The 16812-nt window shown below is 41.3% G+C and overlaps 1 protein-coding gene and 1 long non-coding RNA gene across 2 annotated transcripts; both read left to right on the top strand.

The window, feature by feature from the left end:
- Positions 1-6416: 6416 nt before the first annotated feature.
- Positions 6417-10913, top strand: LOC307025212. Its single transcript, XR_013804119.1, has 2 exons — positions 6417-6535; positions 7834-10913. It is a non-coding gene; the product is annotated as an uncharacterized lncRNA (long non-coding RNA).
- A 2789-nt stretch (positions 10914-13702) lies between these two features.
- LOC307023414 (apelin receptor B-like) lies at positions 13703-15937 on the top strand. Its single transcript, XM_079656674.1, has one exon. The coding sequence runs from the start codon at positions 13833-13835 to the stop codon at positions 14901-14903; it is 1071 nt and encodes a 356-aa protein (XP_079512800.1). The 5' UTR covers positions 13703-13832; the 3' UTR covers positions 14904-15937.
- The last annotated feature ends 875 nt before the right edge of the window (positions 15938-16812 follow it).

Here is a 16812-nt window from a genome sequence, read left to right as displayed (position 1 = left end):
ATCCCCCAGAGATGCTGTCTGCTAGTCAGTCATCACTGCTGCATGACAGTCAAATGACGGATGGATGAGAGATTATGTTTGGTTAGATAAGAGTGCACAAACATGAGGAATGTCTTCATGGTGTGTGGTTTACAGCACAAGGCCACACATGAGAGAACAACAGCAACAGTAACAACAATCAATTTGAGACACAGGTGGGCAATCTACAGAAAAAACACAAGCTGTGGTGGAAACAGGGTCTACTGCATGCTGAATAAAAAAAATGGACCCTGCAAGGAGGTTCACAGTCCAATTGGAACTTGTCACTCCTAAAGACTGAAAGATGAAACATTTGGATATTTCTCCTGTCGGATATGTGTCATGTATCTGAAGTAAACATCATTTAGTGTGTTGTGTTCCTTATCCTGTCTGATGAGGGGATTTTGGGAAAAAGTGAGTGGGTGGATTGATGTATTCATCAAGGCCTGACGCTTAATTTAGCTGTTTATTCACATCCATGTCAGCGTACTCTGCTAAAAACAGACGTCTTTCCCACCAGAGCACAGATAGGAAACTGGCTTTATGCTTTTTTTCCTGTTCTGCCGGACGCACAAAGAGCTGGACGGACAATCAACACCAGTGGAAGAGGACAGAGTTCGGGTGGAGGCACACAATCGCATCAGTTTGATGATCAAAAACCGCAAGATGGTATCTCCATTATTGGCAACAAATACTGAGAGAAAATGACGGAGGAAAAGCTGTAATCAATCCTCATCTTTATAATCAGAGGAAGAAAGGCGGAGATGAGCGGGGAAAGGAAGATGGAGGGTGGAGGAAGGGATCAGTGGAGGAAAAGATTGTTGAGTGATACAGTAGTTGTGTCTAAAGGTCGCTGCCCTGGCGCCACCGCTGCCTCACTGCTGAGAGACGGACCGCCTGAAGACTGATCCGACCCACCTGGGCCAACAAATACACCCCAGGGACAGGAAAGAAGAGAAACAGAGAAGAAGAGTGTTACTTGTTGAACCTCTTAACATGGCATACTCCTCTATTGTTTCACTTAAGTAGCATTACAAAAATGCACACTGTGACAGTATCAAATATTCTGTTTCAGCTATTCATTAAAGCTGTGCATACAGTGTTGCAGTTTAATACCAAGCGGAAAACTCTGGGGAAGAGCCGGTGTTGTGTCAAATGCACCCCCGTCGTGAAATGCACCCCCTAGCCTGCCGTAAAAAGCGCCCCCCCAAAAAAGATGCTTCTACTGTATTAATCCCACCCTCAAGCACTTTGGAGGGTATAGTTGTAGGACTAGTACCAATAAATGGAGCAAGTTTCATGTATGTGACACGTGTATTGTCAGAGATAGCAAGGGGTGCATATCGTGGCAACCAGGCTGTTCATAAAAAGCACAACCCAAAATAAAAACAATTATATTAATCCCACCCTCAATCAATTGGTGTAAAAATAAACAATACATTGCAAAGTACAAGCAAAAGTATACAGACAGGACGTCACAATTAAATAAAAACATATATTAAATAAAAAATTAACTGAAAAATAAGTGACGAATGAATGCAAAATCCAGGATTCGACAACCCAACCATCAAAAAGACAACATAGAATAGCGGACTATACATTCAAATGCACGTTCCCGTGTCAAGGGGTGCATTTCACGACGGGGGTGCATAATTTGACACATCACCGGGACGCCAATAGGGAAGTGCAACACACTGCAGTTCATATATTGGCCGATAGGGATTGACTGCAGAAAGGAACAATTTCCATAGACCCCCATGTTAAAATGCCCAATTTTACAGCATAAAAAAACATGTTTCTATCATAGACTGTATATAGAGAACCGCAGTGACGCGTCATAAAACCCGGAAGTAAACTTCTTCCGGTTCCTTCGTCAAAAACCAATGCAATTTCTCCATAGGATTTTGGAAAATAGCTCGAAATAAGGTCTGTGGTTGACACACATTTAAGAGAGGGATCACGTTTTGTTCAGCCGGATAATCTCCACATGTCAACCCTACTTTTATAATTTTTGAATCATAAATCTAGTCTCCAGAAGCAAAATGCTAACGTTATGCTATAGACGAACTACAAGCCAGTACAGCAGCAGGGTCGCACGACTTCAAGGTCACGCCAACTTAAGATCGTTTCAACTGACTTGCACTGAAACTGCACTTTGAACACTTTAAATATATTAACATTTTAAACTGTATACCCCGGTTATCTAGGCCCTTTTTGTTTTGTTTAATGTATACCACGTTTATCTAGGCCCTTTTTGTTTTGTTTTATTTATACATGTCACACTGTGGGAAACGATATTTCGATATTTCTGGATGGATAACACATGTAGAATTTTTGACAATAAAGCTGACTTTGACTTTTGCGCGCTTGCATATTTTAACAAAGCTTTTCCTTTTAGCCACACTGAATTTAACTAGAAGTCATGGCTGTGTCAATTACCAGTCTGATATCGTTTTACAAAGATGACAAGGAGAGTGTAGATAGGAGAGAACCACTACAAGTCAGGACACGTAACAGTGCAGCCTAGATGAAGGTGTGCTTACCGGTGTTGTCAGGGCTAGCATGAGGGACAAGGTTTATAGTGTCGGTGAGTAGTGATAGCAAGAGTACCGTTAGCCTAGAGTTAAATTTATTCACATTAATTCCCATCAACAAATCCATTTTATGTGTCACATGAAATCTTTATTAGTTTATTTATATAGCACTTTTCAACACAAGGCAATTCAAAGTGCTTTACAAAAAATGAAAGACATTAAGAAAATGGCATTTAAAATCAGTCATTAAAAAGAAAAGCTAATAAAAGAAACATTAAATGAAAAAATACATGGATAAAAGTTACAGTGCAGTCTAAGATATGAATAGTTCAATTAAAAGCAGCGACAAAAATAAAAGTCTTCAGCCTGGATTTAAAAGTAGTAAGAGTTGCAGCGGACCTGCAGGTTTCTGGGAGTTTGTTCCAGATATTTGGAGCATAATAACTAAATGCTGGGGACAGAAAGCTGACCAGTCCCTGAAGACCTGAGAGATCTGGATGGTTCGTAATTTAGCAGTAGATCAGAAATGTATTTTGGGCCTAAACCATTCAGTGCTTTATAAACCAGCAGCAGTATTTTGAAATCTATTCTTTGACACACAGGAAGCCAGTGTAAAGACTTCAGAACAGGAGTGATGTGATCCACTTTCTTAGTATTAGTGAGGACTCGAGCAGCGGCGTTCTGAATCAGCTGAAGCTTTCTAATAGATTTTTTAGTGAGACCTGTGAAGACACCATTGCAGTAGTCCAGTCTACTGAAGATAAAAGCATGGACAAGTTTTTCCAAATCCTGCTGTGACATCAGTCTTTTAATCCTCGATATGTTCTTTAGGTGATAGTAAGCTGATTTAGTAACTGTTTTAATGTGACTGTTGAAACTCAGGTCAGAGTCCATGACTGCACTTAGATTTCTTGCTTTATCTGTTATTTGAACATTGCAGACTGAAGCTCAGCTCTAACTTTTATACGTTCTGCCTTGGCTCCAAAAAACATTACCTCAGTTTTATCTTTGTTTAATTGGAGAAAGTTCTGACATATCCAGTCATTGATTTGTTCAATGCACTTATTCAGTGTTTGAATTGGAGCATAGTCTCCTGGTGAAATGGTTACGTAAATTTGTGTGTCATCCGCATAGCTATGGTAACTTATTTTGTTGTTCTTCATTATCTGAGCCAGTGGTAGCATGTAGACGTTAAAGAGAAGAGGCCCCAAGATTACAAATATTACAAACCAGAAAACACAGAAATATCGATGAAATAAACATACAGTAGGCTATAAACAATTAAAGGGATAATTGGGAAGGCATTTCAAATGTAAATATATTTTAAAGAATAAAACGATCACACCACCACAGGTATCTAGGAGAAGAGGGAATTCTCTCCACAAAATGTGAATGCCCATGTGGAGAATGGAAGTGCAGTCATGCGGCTGCATGAGCCATCTTTGCCATCCACAATTTCAGCTGCACTGACACCCCCTGTCAGTGGAAGAAGCCAAAGGCAGCTAAACGTATGCATTCAGTGGAGGAGCTATTTCCTCCAACCAATAACTCATTTAACCCGCTGACAAGAGAGCCCACCTCCGAAGATCGTGACTGGTTGAGGGACAGACTCGGGGGCAGGTTCTCAGGAATTTCTTGACTTCTCTCCCCTGAGCCAGAAGAGGAACACTGCAGCTTGGAAACACTTACTGTTCCTGAAATTATCAAATCTGTTGGGCATCAGGGACCTGAGGCAATTGTGGCAAGCATGGCATTGTCTCAAGAGCAACAGAGGGCAATTCAGGTGGCTACCACTGGTCAGCGAACCAACCCAAACTGGCATTTGTTCAGGAAAGGAAGGTTGACTGCCAGCAACTTTGGAGCTGTCCTGAGGTCAAAGCGTGTGACTTCTTCCCTTATTGCCAGGGTGCTAGGGCAACAACAGGCCCTTGATGGTGTTTTGTCTGTACAGTGGGGGACTATGAATGAATGTGAGGGCGTCAGGGCATTCACCACTGCAACCCAGATGCAGGTCCATGAGTCAGATTTGTGGCTCTCCCAATCAGGATTGTTGGGGGCATCTCCAGATGGTCTGGTAGGGTCTTCCGCTGTGCTGGTGGTAAAGTGTCCCTACGGAGCCAGGGAAATGACAATTAGTGAAGCATTGCAAATCAAGGGTTTCTGTGTCAGTAAGGAAGGAGAAACATTCAGCCTGCGTGAGGAACATCCTTACTGGCACCAAGTGCAAGGTTAGCTTCACCTCACTGCAAGAAAGAAGAAGAAATTTAAAAAAGGTGAATCGTTTTTAATTTACATTTACTCGCCTTTGCAATGTTGTGGTTGTTAGAGTGTTAGGTTTCCTGTCAGCTCGTCTGTTGGGAAAATAAAAAATATTAGTTTCATGGAAGTCAACCCGTCGCATATAAGAGCATTATGACATACAGTATATAGGCTAAAACAAAACATCTAAAGATATAGCCTTGCACTTTGATAAGTCTCGTGAACATTTTCACTATTTGGACATTTTTATAGATCAAAATTGAACTAAAGAAATAAATGGTAGATTAATCCATATTGAAAATAGGTGTCAGCTGCTACACTAATTATAATAGTTATATTTCTTAATTAATTAAGATAAGATATGACTGTATTGATCCCAATTTGGGAAATGTTTGTGTGTCAGCAGCATAACAAGAAAAACAAAATATAAGTTATTATATATACAAAAGTATGTGAGGGATGGGATATTAAATTGAATATAAATGTAAAATGTACATGTGATTTTACCTCCAAGAGAAGCTATGGAACAGGGAGTTCTCTGCCAGCCAGAGGTGATTTGTTATTAGTTCAATATGTCAAACTGATTTCCCTGACTACAATCTTTAGTTACATGGTGAAACGTTATGCTGCTTGAACTAATTACACTTATCATATAAGCCACACAGGTTTTAATAGGATGTATTCATTATCTTTACTTACGTTGCGGTCTTTTCAGCAGCGCCATCTCTAAAACGGCGATACAGTCACTACCCATCATTTACATTTCACCGCGAAATGGACAAAAATGTAACGTCAGCTTACCTCATGGCACGAATCCAGACTCGGCTTTGGAAAACATTGGCCGGGAAACGATAGAACAAGCACGTTTCATGCGAAGACCTGTGGCTGCAACCCGGAGCAAAGCAACAAACCATTGCGTAGCTAACTAGTAGCGCTAGCTTTAGCTAACGTTAGCTGACGAAACGAACTGCCGACTAAAATTGGAAAACACTGGTAATTAATTATTCCATAATTTGTAAAACTACGGTGTTAAAAACGACAATTTCAAAAATACAGATTCTAATGGTCAGATATAGATATACAGATACTAAAGATAGGCATGTACTTGCTTTCAAGCAGAACACAGGGGGAAACAAACTTAGCGGGAGTGTTTACGTGTTAGGCGTAATGACGTACAACGGCCTCAACAATTTCTGTAGTCCTATTCAGCCACTCGGTAACAACCATCGTTTTTCAGACACGTGAACTCTTCAAAAATCACCAGTGGGGTCACTGCTGATGTATTTAATGTCGTAGAACAAAACGTGATTTATCTCTTAAATTTGTGTCAACCACAGACCTTATTTCGAGCTATTTTCCAAAACCCTATGGAAAAAATGCATTGCTTTTTGACGAAGGAACCGGAAGTGCTAAAAATGCTAACTTACTTCCGGGTTTTTGGACCCGTCACTGCGGTTCTCTATATAAATGGACATAGGGTCCGTGACGTCACCCATAGGATTCTGCAGAGTTGCCGAGAAGCCCTTAGTAGGCGGAGTCGGCCACTAACGGCTCGACAGTGACGTCAGAGTTCAACTCCCGCCTGCTCCAAATAAGGGCAAAGAGGCTGAACTGAGGCGGGACCTTCTGCCACCGAGCTGAAAGTTCCAGAGCTAGCTGAAGCTACCAAGCTAAGCTAATATGCTCCCCATCTGCACACTGCCGTCACATTTTATGTTTCTAAGGTAAGCGGACATGAAACTATTCAGCAAAACTATAAATAATAATCTAAGTTATTGACTTTTTAGCATATTACTTCAGAATCTTAAAATCCCTTAACGTGTGTATGCAATTGTGCTAAATTCAACACTGGAATCAAGCAAATATTAATATGTTTGCATGACATTAGTTATTTATATTTTGATATCACTTAATTATACGTGTAATACATTTAAGTCAAGCTAAGGTACATGTGATGGTAGCTAGTTAGTGCTCTTACCTGTGAGGCCTCCTCCAAACAGCATAATAACCAGACTGTATCATTAAAACTAAGTACCAGTTCTAGATCCTTGACTTTAGACATACAATTCAAAAGACAAAATGTATTTAAAGACCAATCTTTATTTGAATGTGCCTCTTAACCTGAGATATTAATATACAGTAATAGTATTGACAATCTAAAAAAACTGAGCAACTCAACAGTCAACTTTATATTTCTTATTGTCTAAAGCAGTGGTTCCCAACCTTTTTTCCCAAGAGCCCCCCCAAATGACTCCTGTTGGAAGTTGCGCCCCCCCCCCCACACACCCACACACAAGGAGTTAATTACACGCAACAGCGGTAATTAAAGTGTAAAAGTCTCAAAAATGCTACAACTACTGTCACAAACTGGATGAATGTGAAGTATTTTGTTAAAATAGGATGAAAGCGTAATTAAGGAGCACTATTGCAGTTATTGGGTTATTGGACTCAGGATTAATTCATTTGGATTCCCGCTTTATGAAGAAATTAAAGGACCGCGCAGAAGTGGAAACAATTCACAAAGGGATTAAACTGTTTAAAACACATGCTCAAAGTAAGCCGGATTTTGCCAATGTGTTTATGTGGATTCAAAAGTCGTAAATAATCTACAAAATGGAGGAGACCGATCTGATCGGAGCAACTGTGACAAATAATCCAACTGAAACCGGCATGGACAATGACTATGTTATAAAAATGCGCTTATCCAGAAAAGCCCGGTTTGGACAATTTACGGGCAGAAGAAACATTTCTATTAAAGAAAAAATGTGTATCCCTTTAATAGCTACTAACTTGAATTGTTATTCAAATTAATTAATCAATTATTTTTTATATTTTATTGTAATGTAGAGACAAGGCTTTTAGTGACAATCATGTATTGCTTTACTATTATATGTAAAACAAAACAACAACAACAAAAAAGTCTAAATATGATATTTGGCCTCAAATCATCTGAGGCCTGGCGCCCTTGGGAACCACTGGTCTAAAGCATTTATTATTTTCATTTTTCCCCTCTTATATTCAGTGTGGACGGATTGAGACAGCGTGGTGTCCAGAGAGCTGCTGAGACTTCAGGTTAGAAACCTCTGTGTGATGGACGTCCAGTCTGTTGGTTTGGAGAGGACTGAGGGTCTTTCCTCAGCGAGGAGGACCAGGCCTGATGGAGGAGTCCATGCTGGGCAAAGCTGATACCAACTGCACAGGCCTAGTCTGTCACTTTATTTGACGTGTTTACTTTATTTAATAGTATTACACCTTCTGTCCTTATGTGCTTTTTATTTAAAACATGTTTGATTAAGTTTTGGTTCACATTTCAATAAATTGTATTTGTATTTGCACTCCTTTCAAAAAAATGTTAGATTACACATTCACATCTGACTTAAGATTGGCCCCATTCATTTGTGACGTTGCAAACTCTGCGTTACAAGGCACAAGTGATGTGAAGCTCATAAAGTGAGGCAAATAGAAATAATCAGCTGATGGAGTGTAGATGTGGAAGTAGGTGCATTCGATCAGCTGACTGTGTTTTCACAATACAAGTAGTTTCTTAGTGAATGTCCTGTACTGGTTTTAAAATCTCATAACATCAGCTTTTAATGTTCCTCTTGGATGTTCTTCTTGACCCTCAGATAAGGAGAAAATGTTGAGTCGTGTCTTTCAGGCATGTCCTTTCCTAACAAAAATTACAGGAAACATAAAACATATTATTGCAGAACAAGTGTGTTATTTATGAAAGCGTGTGTTTGTGTGTTTAGGCTCCCAAACACATCACATCTCCGGCACAAATCACGGATGTGATGACAGATTTCATTGCGAGGTTGAAAGAGAACTTTGCCGTTCGATTGGATGGACTTGCTCTGCCCACAGAGGTGATGGGCTTTGCCAGAGACCCCTTCACTGTTGCAATAGAGGAGGACGTATCAACCAGAGCAAAGGAAGTGGTCCCCTTCATCGACAAGGGGAAATATACACTGGAACTTATTGACATGCAGCGCACTAACGGGCCAGCGAAGTTTTGGAGTGATGTCAAAAAACAGTAGTTCCCTAACGTTCAGAAAGTAGCGATCTGTGTGCTCAGTATGTTTGGATCAACATACACATGTGAATCAAGCTTTTCACACATGAACTCAATCAAAAGTATCACTCGCTGCTCCCTGACTGACAGCACTCTTCACCAATGTTTAGGATTGACATCCTATGAGCCTAAAATCACTGCTCTTGTTCAAAACAAAAAATGTCCCTTCTCCATTGAGAAAGTCAGCGATGACAAATCACAAATGAGGTGAGAGTAAGCACCTAGTTTACTATAGTAGACGTGTAGTGTAATATTCATTCATATAGTTACCCGTATCCCAGGGCCGCCTTAATGCACGGGCTGACCTGGGCTGAAGCCCAGGGGCCTACGGAGATCGGGGGCCTATCATGAGCCAATTAAAAAAAAAAAAAAAAAAATTCAATTTTTTTTATTTTTTATTTCGGGTGTTTTCAAAAAAAAAAGTTAAATAAACAAAGTCTTGGCTTTCAGAATATGAAACTTTCATTTCCAAAATCACAAGATAAATACATTTTTGAAGCTTGTAAAGGGAAGACGACAGCTCTCCCTCGCCACTCTGCTGTTCCACAGCGCCGCCCCCCCTCCCTCCACTGAAATTATGAATGTAAGGTGTATAGTAATCATAGATAACACAGCAAGGTCCGTTACAGTTTGTCTTCATCTGATTTAAAAAAAACAAAGTCTTGGCTTTCAGAATATTAAACTTGTTTCGGCAAACTCAGATGATAAATACAACTTTGAAGTTTGTAACGGCATAATTACAAGCGGAGAACGGAGTAACTTAACGTCACAGCAGGCATAACAACAGCCGGTGTTTCTCGTGAGGGTTTTCCCCGGGAAACTAACACAATACACACAAACGCAAATATACACAAACACACACACGTCAGAATGAGAATATGTTTCACATGTGACTTATTCAAATTGCGAGTGCTTGAGTGAAGAAAAAGTTTGAGAGTGGTGCTCGGAAAAGGAAATTGTTGAGGGAAAAGGAGTTTCGAGACAAGCAGCTGTTACAAAAAATGCCGAAGCTTACAGGTTATTTTAAACCTGTAGGCCATGATGAGGAGGAAGGACAGATGAGTTCTGTACCGAGCGGTAGCGGTGCCGGCCGCGGGGCCTCGGAGACAAGTAGGCCGTCTGGTTCTGATAACGATGGAGTAGCGGGAGAGGAAAAACAGACAGGAGGGACATTATCTGTTGGAGGAGATGGAGGGGACGACGAGGACTTGCTACGTGGAGGGGAGCCAACGGCAACCGGACAAATACATGAGGGAGGCCCGATACGTCACTCATCTGGAGGAGAGGACCAGGCGCGTGTAGAGCAGAGTGGAGAAGTGCGATCACAGAGCCTGCCGAGGCTATAAATGACTTTGATTTGTTGTTTAAATAGGGGGCCTACAAAAACTATCAGCCCCAGGGCCTGATGGCAGGTTAAGGCGGGCTTGCGTATCCCTTGTTATGGGTTTGTGCACTGAAGGGTTTGACAGTTCTTTCTGTATTCATTTAAATGCACTTTGTAATGTGTCTGGGTCAAATGTGACCAAAACGTATGATTTTTTTGTTATTACTTGAAAAGTGAAAAAAAAAAGTTTTGCTACAGTACTACCTCTTTGTGTTGCATTGGAGCTCTTTAGCTGTTTTTTTTGTATGTGAGGACATTTATTAAGACTGCTATTATTGTATTCAGTAAATGCACTTTGTGATGTGCCTGGTTCAAAAAAAATAACCTGAATATTTGACTTCTAAAGCAAACAAATGTAATGCTACAACTGTGCACTTTTTTTTCAGATTCTGTTAAATTAAGGCTAATTTGATGTGTTTTTATGCACTTTTTGACCTACCTTTGTTAGATGAACAATGAATAAAAATTGCACGTTTTTCATCGCAGTAATATGTGTTGGTTTAAAATGTGTCACTACCAGCCGGCCGCTGAATGTCTGGCCCAGCTGAATTTTGTAGTTATAAAATCTGGCCCAACTGAATGTTTAATTGAATAGCCCTGCGTGTAGTTTATGCAATTTAGGCCTATAAATTGTTTATGTAATTTATATGCCAGTGTGTCCATGGTTTTGAGTCTGTGTGTGTGTTGAACGCAGCGCCGTCTGCTTTTTGCAGTACAGTAACTAAAGTAGGACTTAGCATACCGGTAGTTTCTGTGGACCTGTCTGTCCGTTTTGTGAGTGCACTGCGCGCGTGTTCACGTGTGTGGCATTGTTTGAGAAGACCTAATTAAAATAGCGTCCCCCCCCCCAGTAAAAAAATCCCCACTCCACCGCTGTTGACGTCACTGTCGAGCCGTTAGTGGCCGACTCCGCATACTAAGGGCTTCTCTGCAACTCTGCAGAATCCTATGGGTGACGTCACGGACCCTACATCCATTTATATATATATACAGTCTATGTTTAATACTCCAAGTGGCACCATTCAATCATTTAGAAATGTTCCTGTGCACTATTTTGCACACATTTGACATTTCCCTAAAATCCAGCCTGACACCTCGGGTTTCTTTTGAAACTTTCACCACTAGAATTTAATATAAAGTTTTGCAACTTAAAACGATGTTTGGCTGCACTCAGGGCCGGCCCGTAGCACTGGCGTTATAGATGTTCGCCTAGGGTGCCAGATCTGGGGAGGCGCTGCGCTGGTAGAAAAACATTTTTGACCGTTGGTGCTCATCCTAATTTTCGGCCTTGATGTAACAACATTCATAATTAAGTAAATGTAACACCCTTTTTTGACCCCGGTTACACTTTTTATTTGCCCTGTACGATGGGCGCTGTAAGTGATGAAAATGGGGAATGTTGGCTTATCTGGCGCCCGCAGCTCACAGCCAAAGTGCGAGTGAGCTTGGGAGCGAATGAGGGAGAGAGGGAGGGTGCACCGGTACCGGCGCTGTTGTTATTATAATCTGGTGCTAGCTGCTCTAACGGATATTAGAAGAAGACGTTTCTACAATAATGTGGAGGGAGAGTCCTCTCCAGTCAGACTGAGATGCTGATAACTACAGTTCAGTGAGGTAAAGGACTCTGAGAGTGTTTAGATAGTTAACTTTAGTCTAAGTTATCTCAGTGGGTCTCAAACGGTTTGGTCACAATTTATGTAAACAAATATTTCCAAGGCACTCCTTTATAATTATTGGGATAAAACAGGTTTGAAATCATTTCAATGTATAATATAGGACAGTAAACCAAAAATATTGTTTTAAACTGGAGAGATTAAAAAAAATGCACGAATAAATAAATGTTAACAGGTCAAATAAGATATGAATGAACAACAATAATAAAATAAGTTACATTTATTTGTTATTGGCTATGGTAGGTTATTGGTTATGTTCACATACTTATTTGATTAATAAAATGTAAACCAATCTTTTTCATATGGGTGTTTAGAGTTGTACCCCCTAGATCTAGTAGTAATTCTGCTTAAAGTGCACCAGATTGAAGCATTTTACTTTAAAGGTCACATGTCATGGCCATTTCCACTGATCATAATTCCATTGTTGAGCTATACTAAAATAGAAAAATACTGTGCAATTTTCCAAACTCACATTGGTTTCGCATACAGCATCTCTGTAAAGTATGTGTATTCAGCAGTATTCACTTTCTCCACTAAACGGCTCGCTCAATTTGGACCAATCAGCGGGGGCTTAACGTAACGTTCTTCGTTTTTGTTGATTAATACTTTACATGTGCTTTGCATTAATTTAATTTTTGTATTGTGTATCCTATTCCATTTAGTTGTTCATTTGGAATTTTGATACCTAAAAATAATAATAATACACTTTATTTGTATTGCACCTTTCATGCAAGATGCAGCCCAAAGTTCTTTAGTAAGACAAGATACAGCATGTGAGTGAGGAGTATAATTAAAAACAAGTTATAAACAAACAGAAAGAGTTATATCATAAAACCAATAAAACATGAACAGCGCTAAATACCACTAAAATAACCCCAAATTAAAAAGATAGTTAATTTATTTTTAAAAATTCCAATCGAGTTTGCTGTTCTAAGAATTATGATGACAATTTTTCTTACACATTATGAAGGAAATTCAAAAAGTGATCAAATAAATCTCCCCTAAATCATATTCTTGTAAGACATGTTTGGACAGAACCCATGAGTGACTTAAAAATTGAATTTAATGTATTACTATAACTAAAGGTTCTTAAACATGTCTTTATTAAGCATGTTGTCTTTGTTTTAATACTTTGGAGTATTGCATATTCAAATTAAAGGTTTGAGGTTTAGGCTGTGTTTTTCCAAGCTGCAGTTTATTACATTTAAACATATATATATATATATATATATATATATATATATATGTAGTTGTTGGTTCCTACCTGGATAAACATGTTCAGACATGAAAAGATAACAGAGATAGAAATGTAAATATTGCAGCTCATCAGCAGAGTGCTCCGGTGCCAGAAGGACTCTCAATTGATATTGTAATGACTACTTCATGAAACCTGTCATGCCCAGGCTTGCTCATGGGTGCTGTCCAAACATGTCTCACAAAAGTAAAACAAACCTCTGCTATAATATCTGTGGGAAGTTAGAGGGCAACACATATTCAGTTTTATAGTTTAATTGTGTACTTGAGATACATGTAACCCACATTTTATGAATGAAATGTGAGGAATAATCAAAAGAAATACTATTATTACCAGAACAAAATCATTGAAACCCATATTGCATGTATTATAGTGACTCCACTATGCATTATGTTGAGTACTAATCAAATGAATGGAAAGAGAAGTGGGTGTGTACATAGAGAAAGAGCAATAGAGGAGGAGGGCTGTGGGAGGGGAGGAGGGGAGGGGAGTAAGGGGGCGTCCTGGGAGGGCACAAGTCTGAAGGGGTATTTAAGGGTGGGCAGATTACACATGCAGCAACAGACTTCAGAGTGTTATACTGTGGATCTATCTGAAACAGATTTCCTTTTCTTGAAAAAAGGAATAAGAAGAGAAGATGGAGGCAACTGACGGTCCTTATGAGTACTACGACTACGACGAGTCAGAGAACTCCACCATGTGTGACTATTCTGAGTGGTCTCCGTCATACTCAGTCATCCCGGTGCTGTACATGCTTATTTTCATCCTCGGCCTCTCTGGAAACGGGGTGGTGATCTTCACGGTGTGGAGAGCTCAGGGTAAGCGGCGAGCGGCTGACGTCTACATCGGTAACCTGGCCCTGGCTGACCTCACCTTCGTGGTCACCCTGCCCCTGTGGGCCGTCTACACCGCCATGGGCTACCACTGGCCCTTCGGAGTGGCCCTGTGCAAGATCAGCAGCTTCGTGGTGCTGCTCAACATGTACGCCAGCGTCTTCTGCCTCACCTGCATGAGCTTCGACCGATACCTGGCCATCGTCCACTCCCTGTCCAGCACTCAGCTGAGAACCCGGGGCCACACCAGAGCCTGCCTCATCGCCATCTGGCTGCTGTCCGGGCTCCTGGCTGCTCCAACTTTGATCTTCCGCACCACCAAGTATGATCCAACCAGCAACCGCACCTCCTGCGCCATGGACTTCAGCCTGGTGATGACCAAAGTGGAGCAGGAGAACCTGTGGATCGCAGGGCTCAGCATCTCCTCCTCAGCTCTGGGCTTTCTTCTGCCTTTCCTGGCCATGATGGTGTGCTACGGCTTCATCGGCTGCACCGTCACCCGGCACTTCAACTCCCTGCGCAAAGAGGACCAGCGCAAGAGGAGGCTGCTGAAGATCATCACCACGCTGGTAGTGGTGTTCGCCGCCTGCTGGATGCCCTTCCACATCGTGAAGAGCGCTGACGCCCTCTCCTACCTGGAGCTGTTTCCCGTCAACTGTGCCTTCCTGCGCTTCCTGCTGCTGGCTCACCCCTACGCCACCTGTCTGGCCTACGTCAACAGCTGCCTCAACCCCTTCCTGTACGCCTTCTTCGACCTGCGCTTCAGATCCCAGTGTCTCTGCCTGCTGAACCTCAAGAAGTCTTTCCATGCGAGCCCGGCCAGCTCCCTGTCCTCTCAGAAGACAGAGGCTCAGTCTCTGGCCACGAAGGTGTGACGACAGCTCAGGGCCCAGAGGCATACTGGGGAAGAGGTGAACAATGCAGAACAATGCAGATAAATCCAAACTGTACAGCACCGGGTGCTTGCTCACAGACTGTCTGCGGGTCAGTTTCGGGGCGTCACGTTTGCTCCTCTCTGACTTTGAAACACTGTGGGGGTTTGCATGAGAAATGGCAGACAGGTTTGTGGTTTTGGGGTCCGACCACATTCAAACTTCAGCCTCACTTTCAGGAGCAGGGAAGCAAAAACTGAACTATTTAATACAAGGGACCAAGCTGGCTTTTTTGAAAAAGTGGAATGTATTTTTGAGAGGACCTAAATGCTCATGTGTTTTCTCCTGTGGACTTTTATGCAAAAATACTGAGCTTTTGAACTCTTACATCCTCTCATTGAGTCCCAGTGAAGAAGTGTGTTACTCATGCATTTGCCCCTGCTGTTCTTGTTTTCATTTGTAAGCACTTGACGTGTGAAATCTACCAGACAACCCTGTAGTAGTATCTGTGTCACAGCCAGCAGTGTTACGTGTGTGTGTGTGTGTTTATGTGTGTGTGTAGAATGGGTGTGCCAGTCGCTAAGAGGTGTTTGAGTCTGATAAGAGTGTTGTAAGCAGAGACGGTGGTAGTGGTAGTAGGGGGTGGGAGTCAGCCCCAGACAGACAGACAGATGGCAGCTGACAAATGCTTTCAGGCTGGTAGAGGGCCCAATTAAAAGGTGGCTGCTTTGACAGTCTGCTGGTGTGTGTGTGTGTGTGTGTGTGTGTGTGTGTGTGTGTGTGTGTGTGTGTGTGTGTGTGTGTGTGTGTGTGTGTGTGTGTGTGTGTGTGTGTGTGTGTGTGTGTGTGTGTGTGTGTGTGTGTGTGTGTGTGTGTGTGTGTGTGTGTGTGTGAAGGAATGAGTCTGTTCAATGAGCGTCAGCATGACAATGAATTTGTCCCTGCAAATACATGAAAGCATTTTGTGAATACACGTCATTTTGAATTGATTGTTTATGATTTGTAATAAAAACAAAAGTCATTTGAAAAAGAACAAATATCCTCTCAGTCTGGTCTCTCTCCGTCACTTGTGATCGCTTGTTATGTCTCGCTGCTGGAATGTATTTTCTCCCATCCAGTGAATGTGCTTCTTCCTGTTAGTGCATTGCTTTCAGGAGGCAGTCTCCGTCCCATTGTGTTTTGCAGGGCCGAAATCAAAGCATTTGTCAGCAGGAAATGCAAGTTTGACTTCTGTTTCCCTCTTTCCGCATGCCTGTTTCTCCTCCTCTTTACAACTCGCTCACACAAACAATTATTGAGCACAAAACTTTCTAAATTGCATCAACCAGAGGACATCTAGCTTTATCCCAGCAAAATGTAAAGTCTCAAGGGTTGATTACCATAACTTTAGTCTCTTTATTCTGTACCAATGCATCCAAAAATAAATCTAAATTAGATCCTGGGTCGTTAAATCGAGAGTAGTTGAATGAATTGTTGTTCCTTTTCAACAGGTTGCCGAGCTTTACATGAGAACTTAACGATATTGACTGTAAAGAGCTTTTTACAGGATGTAATCAGCAACAGCAGGGAGACAGGGATTGGAATAATCCTTGGGTGCTGATTTGTAATGAGACTATCTGTCCCTGAAACCCGTGACAGAGATTGTCTAAATTACCTACAATTAAAGTGTGCTACAGTGTACCTTTAAGTATGGCAAGTAGAGGTTTAGAAAATGTGACAAAAGCTGAACGTTCATTGAAAAAGTACATTTTAATTTAATTGAATAAAGGTGAAATGGGAACATTTCATTGTCAGAGGGAAAATAAATCCAACAGCTGCAGTGACATTCACTCTGTCTCTCTCATCGCTGTCTCAGCTCTATAATCTTATCTGAGCCAAGAAACAAAGACATTCAAAAATTTGTGAAATATGT

This window comes from Notothenia rossii (assembly GCF_949606895.1).
Source record: "Notothenia rossii genome assembly, chromosome: 11".
Classification (NCBI taxonomy): Eukaryota; Metazoa; Chordata; class Actinopteri; order Perciformes; family Nototheniidae; genus Notothenia; species Notothenia rossii.
Note: the sequence above shows the minus strand (reverse complement) of the source record. Positions and strands in the feature narration are given on the sequence as shown.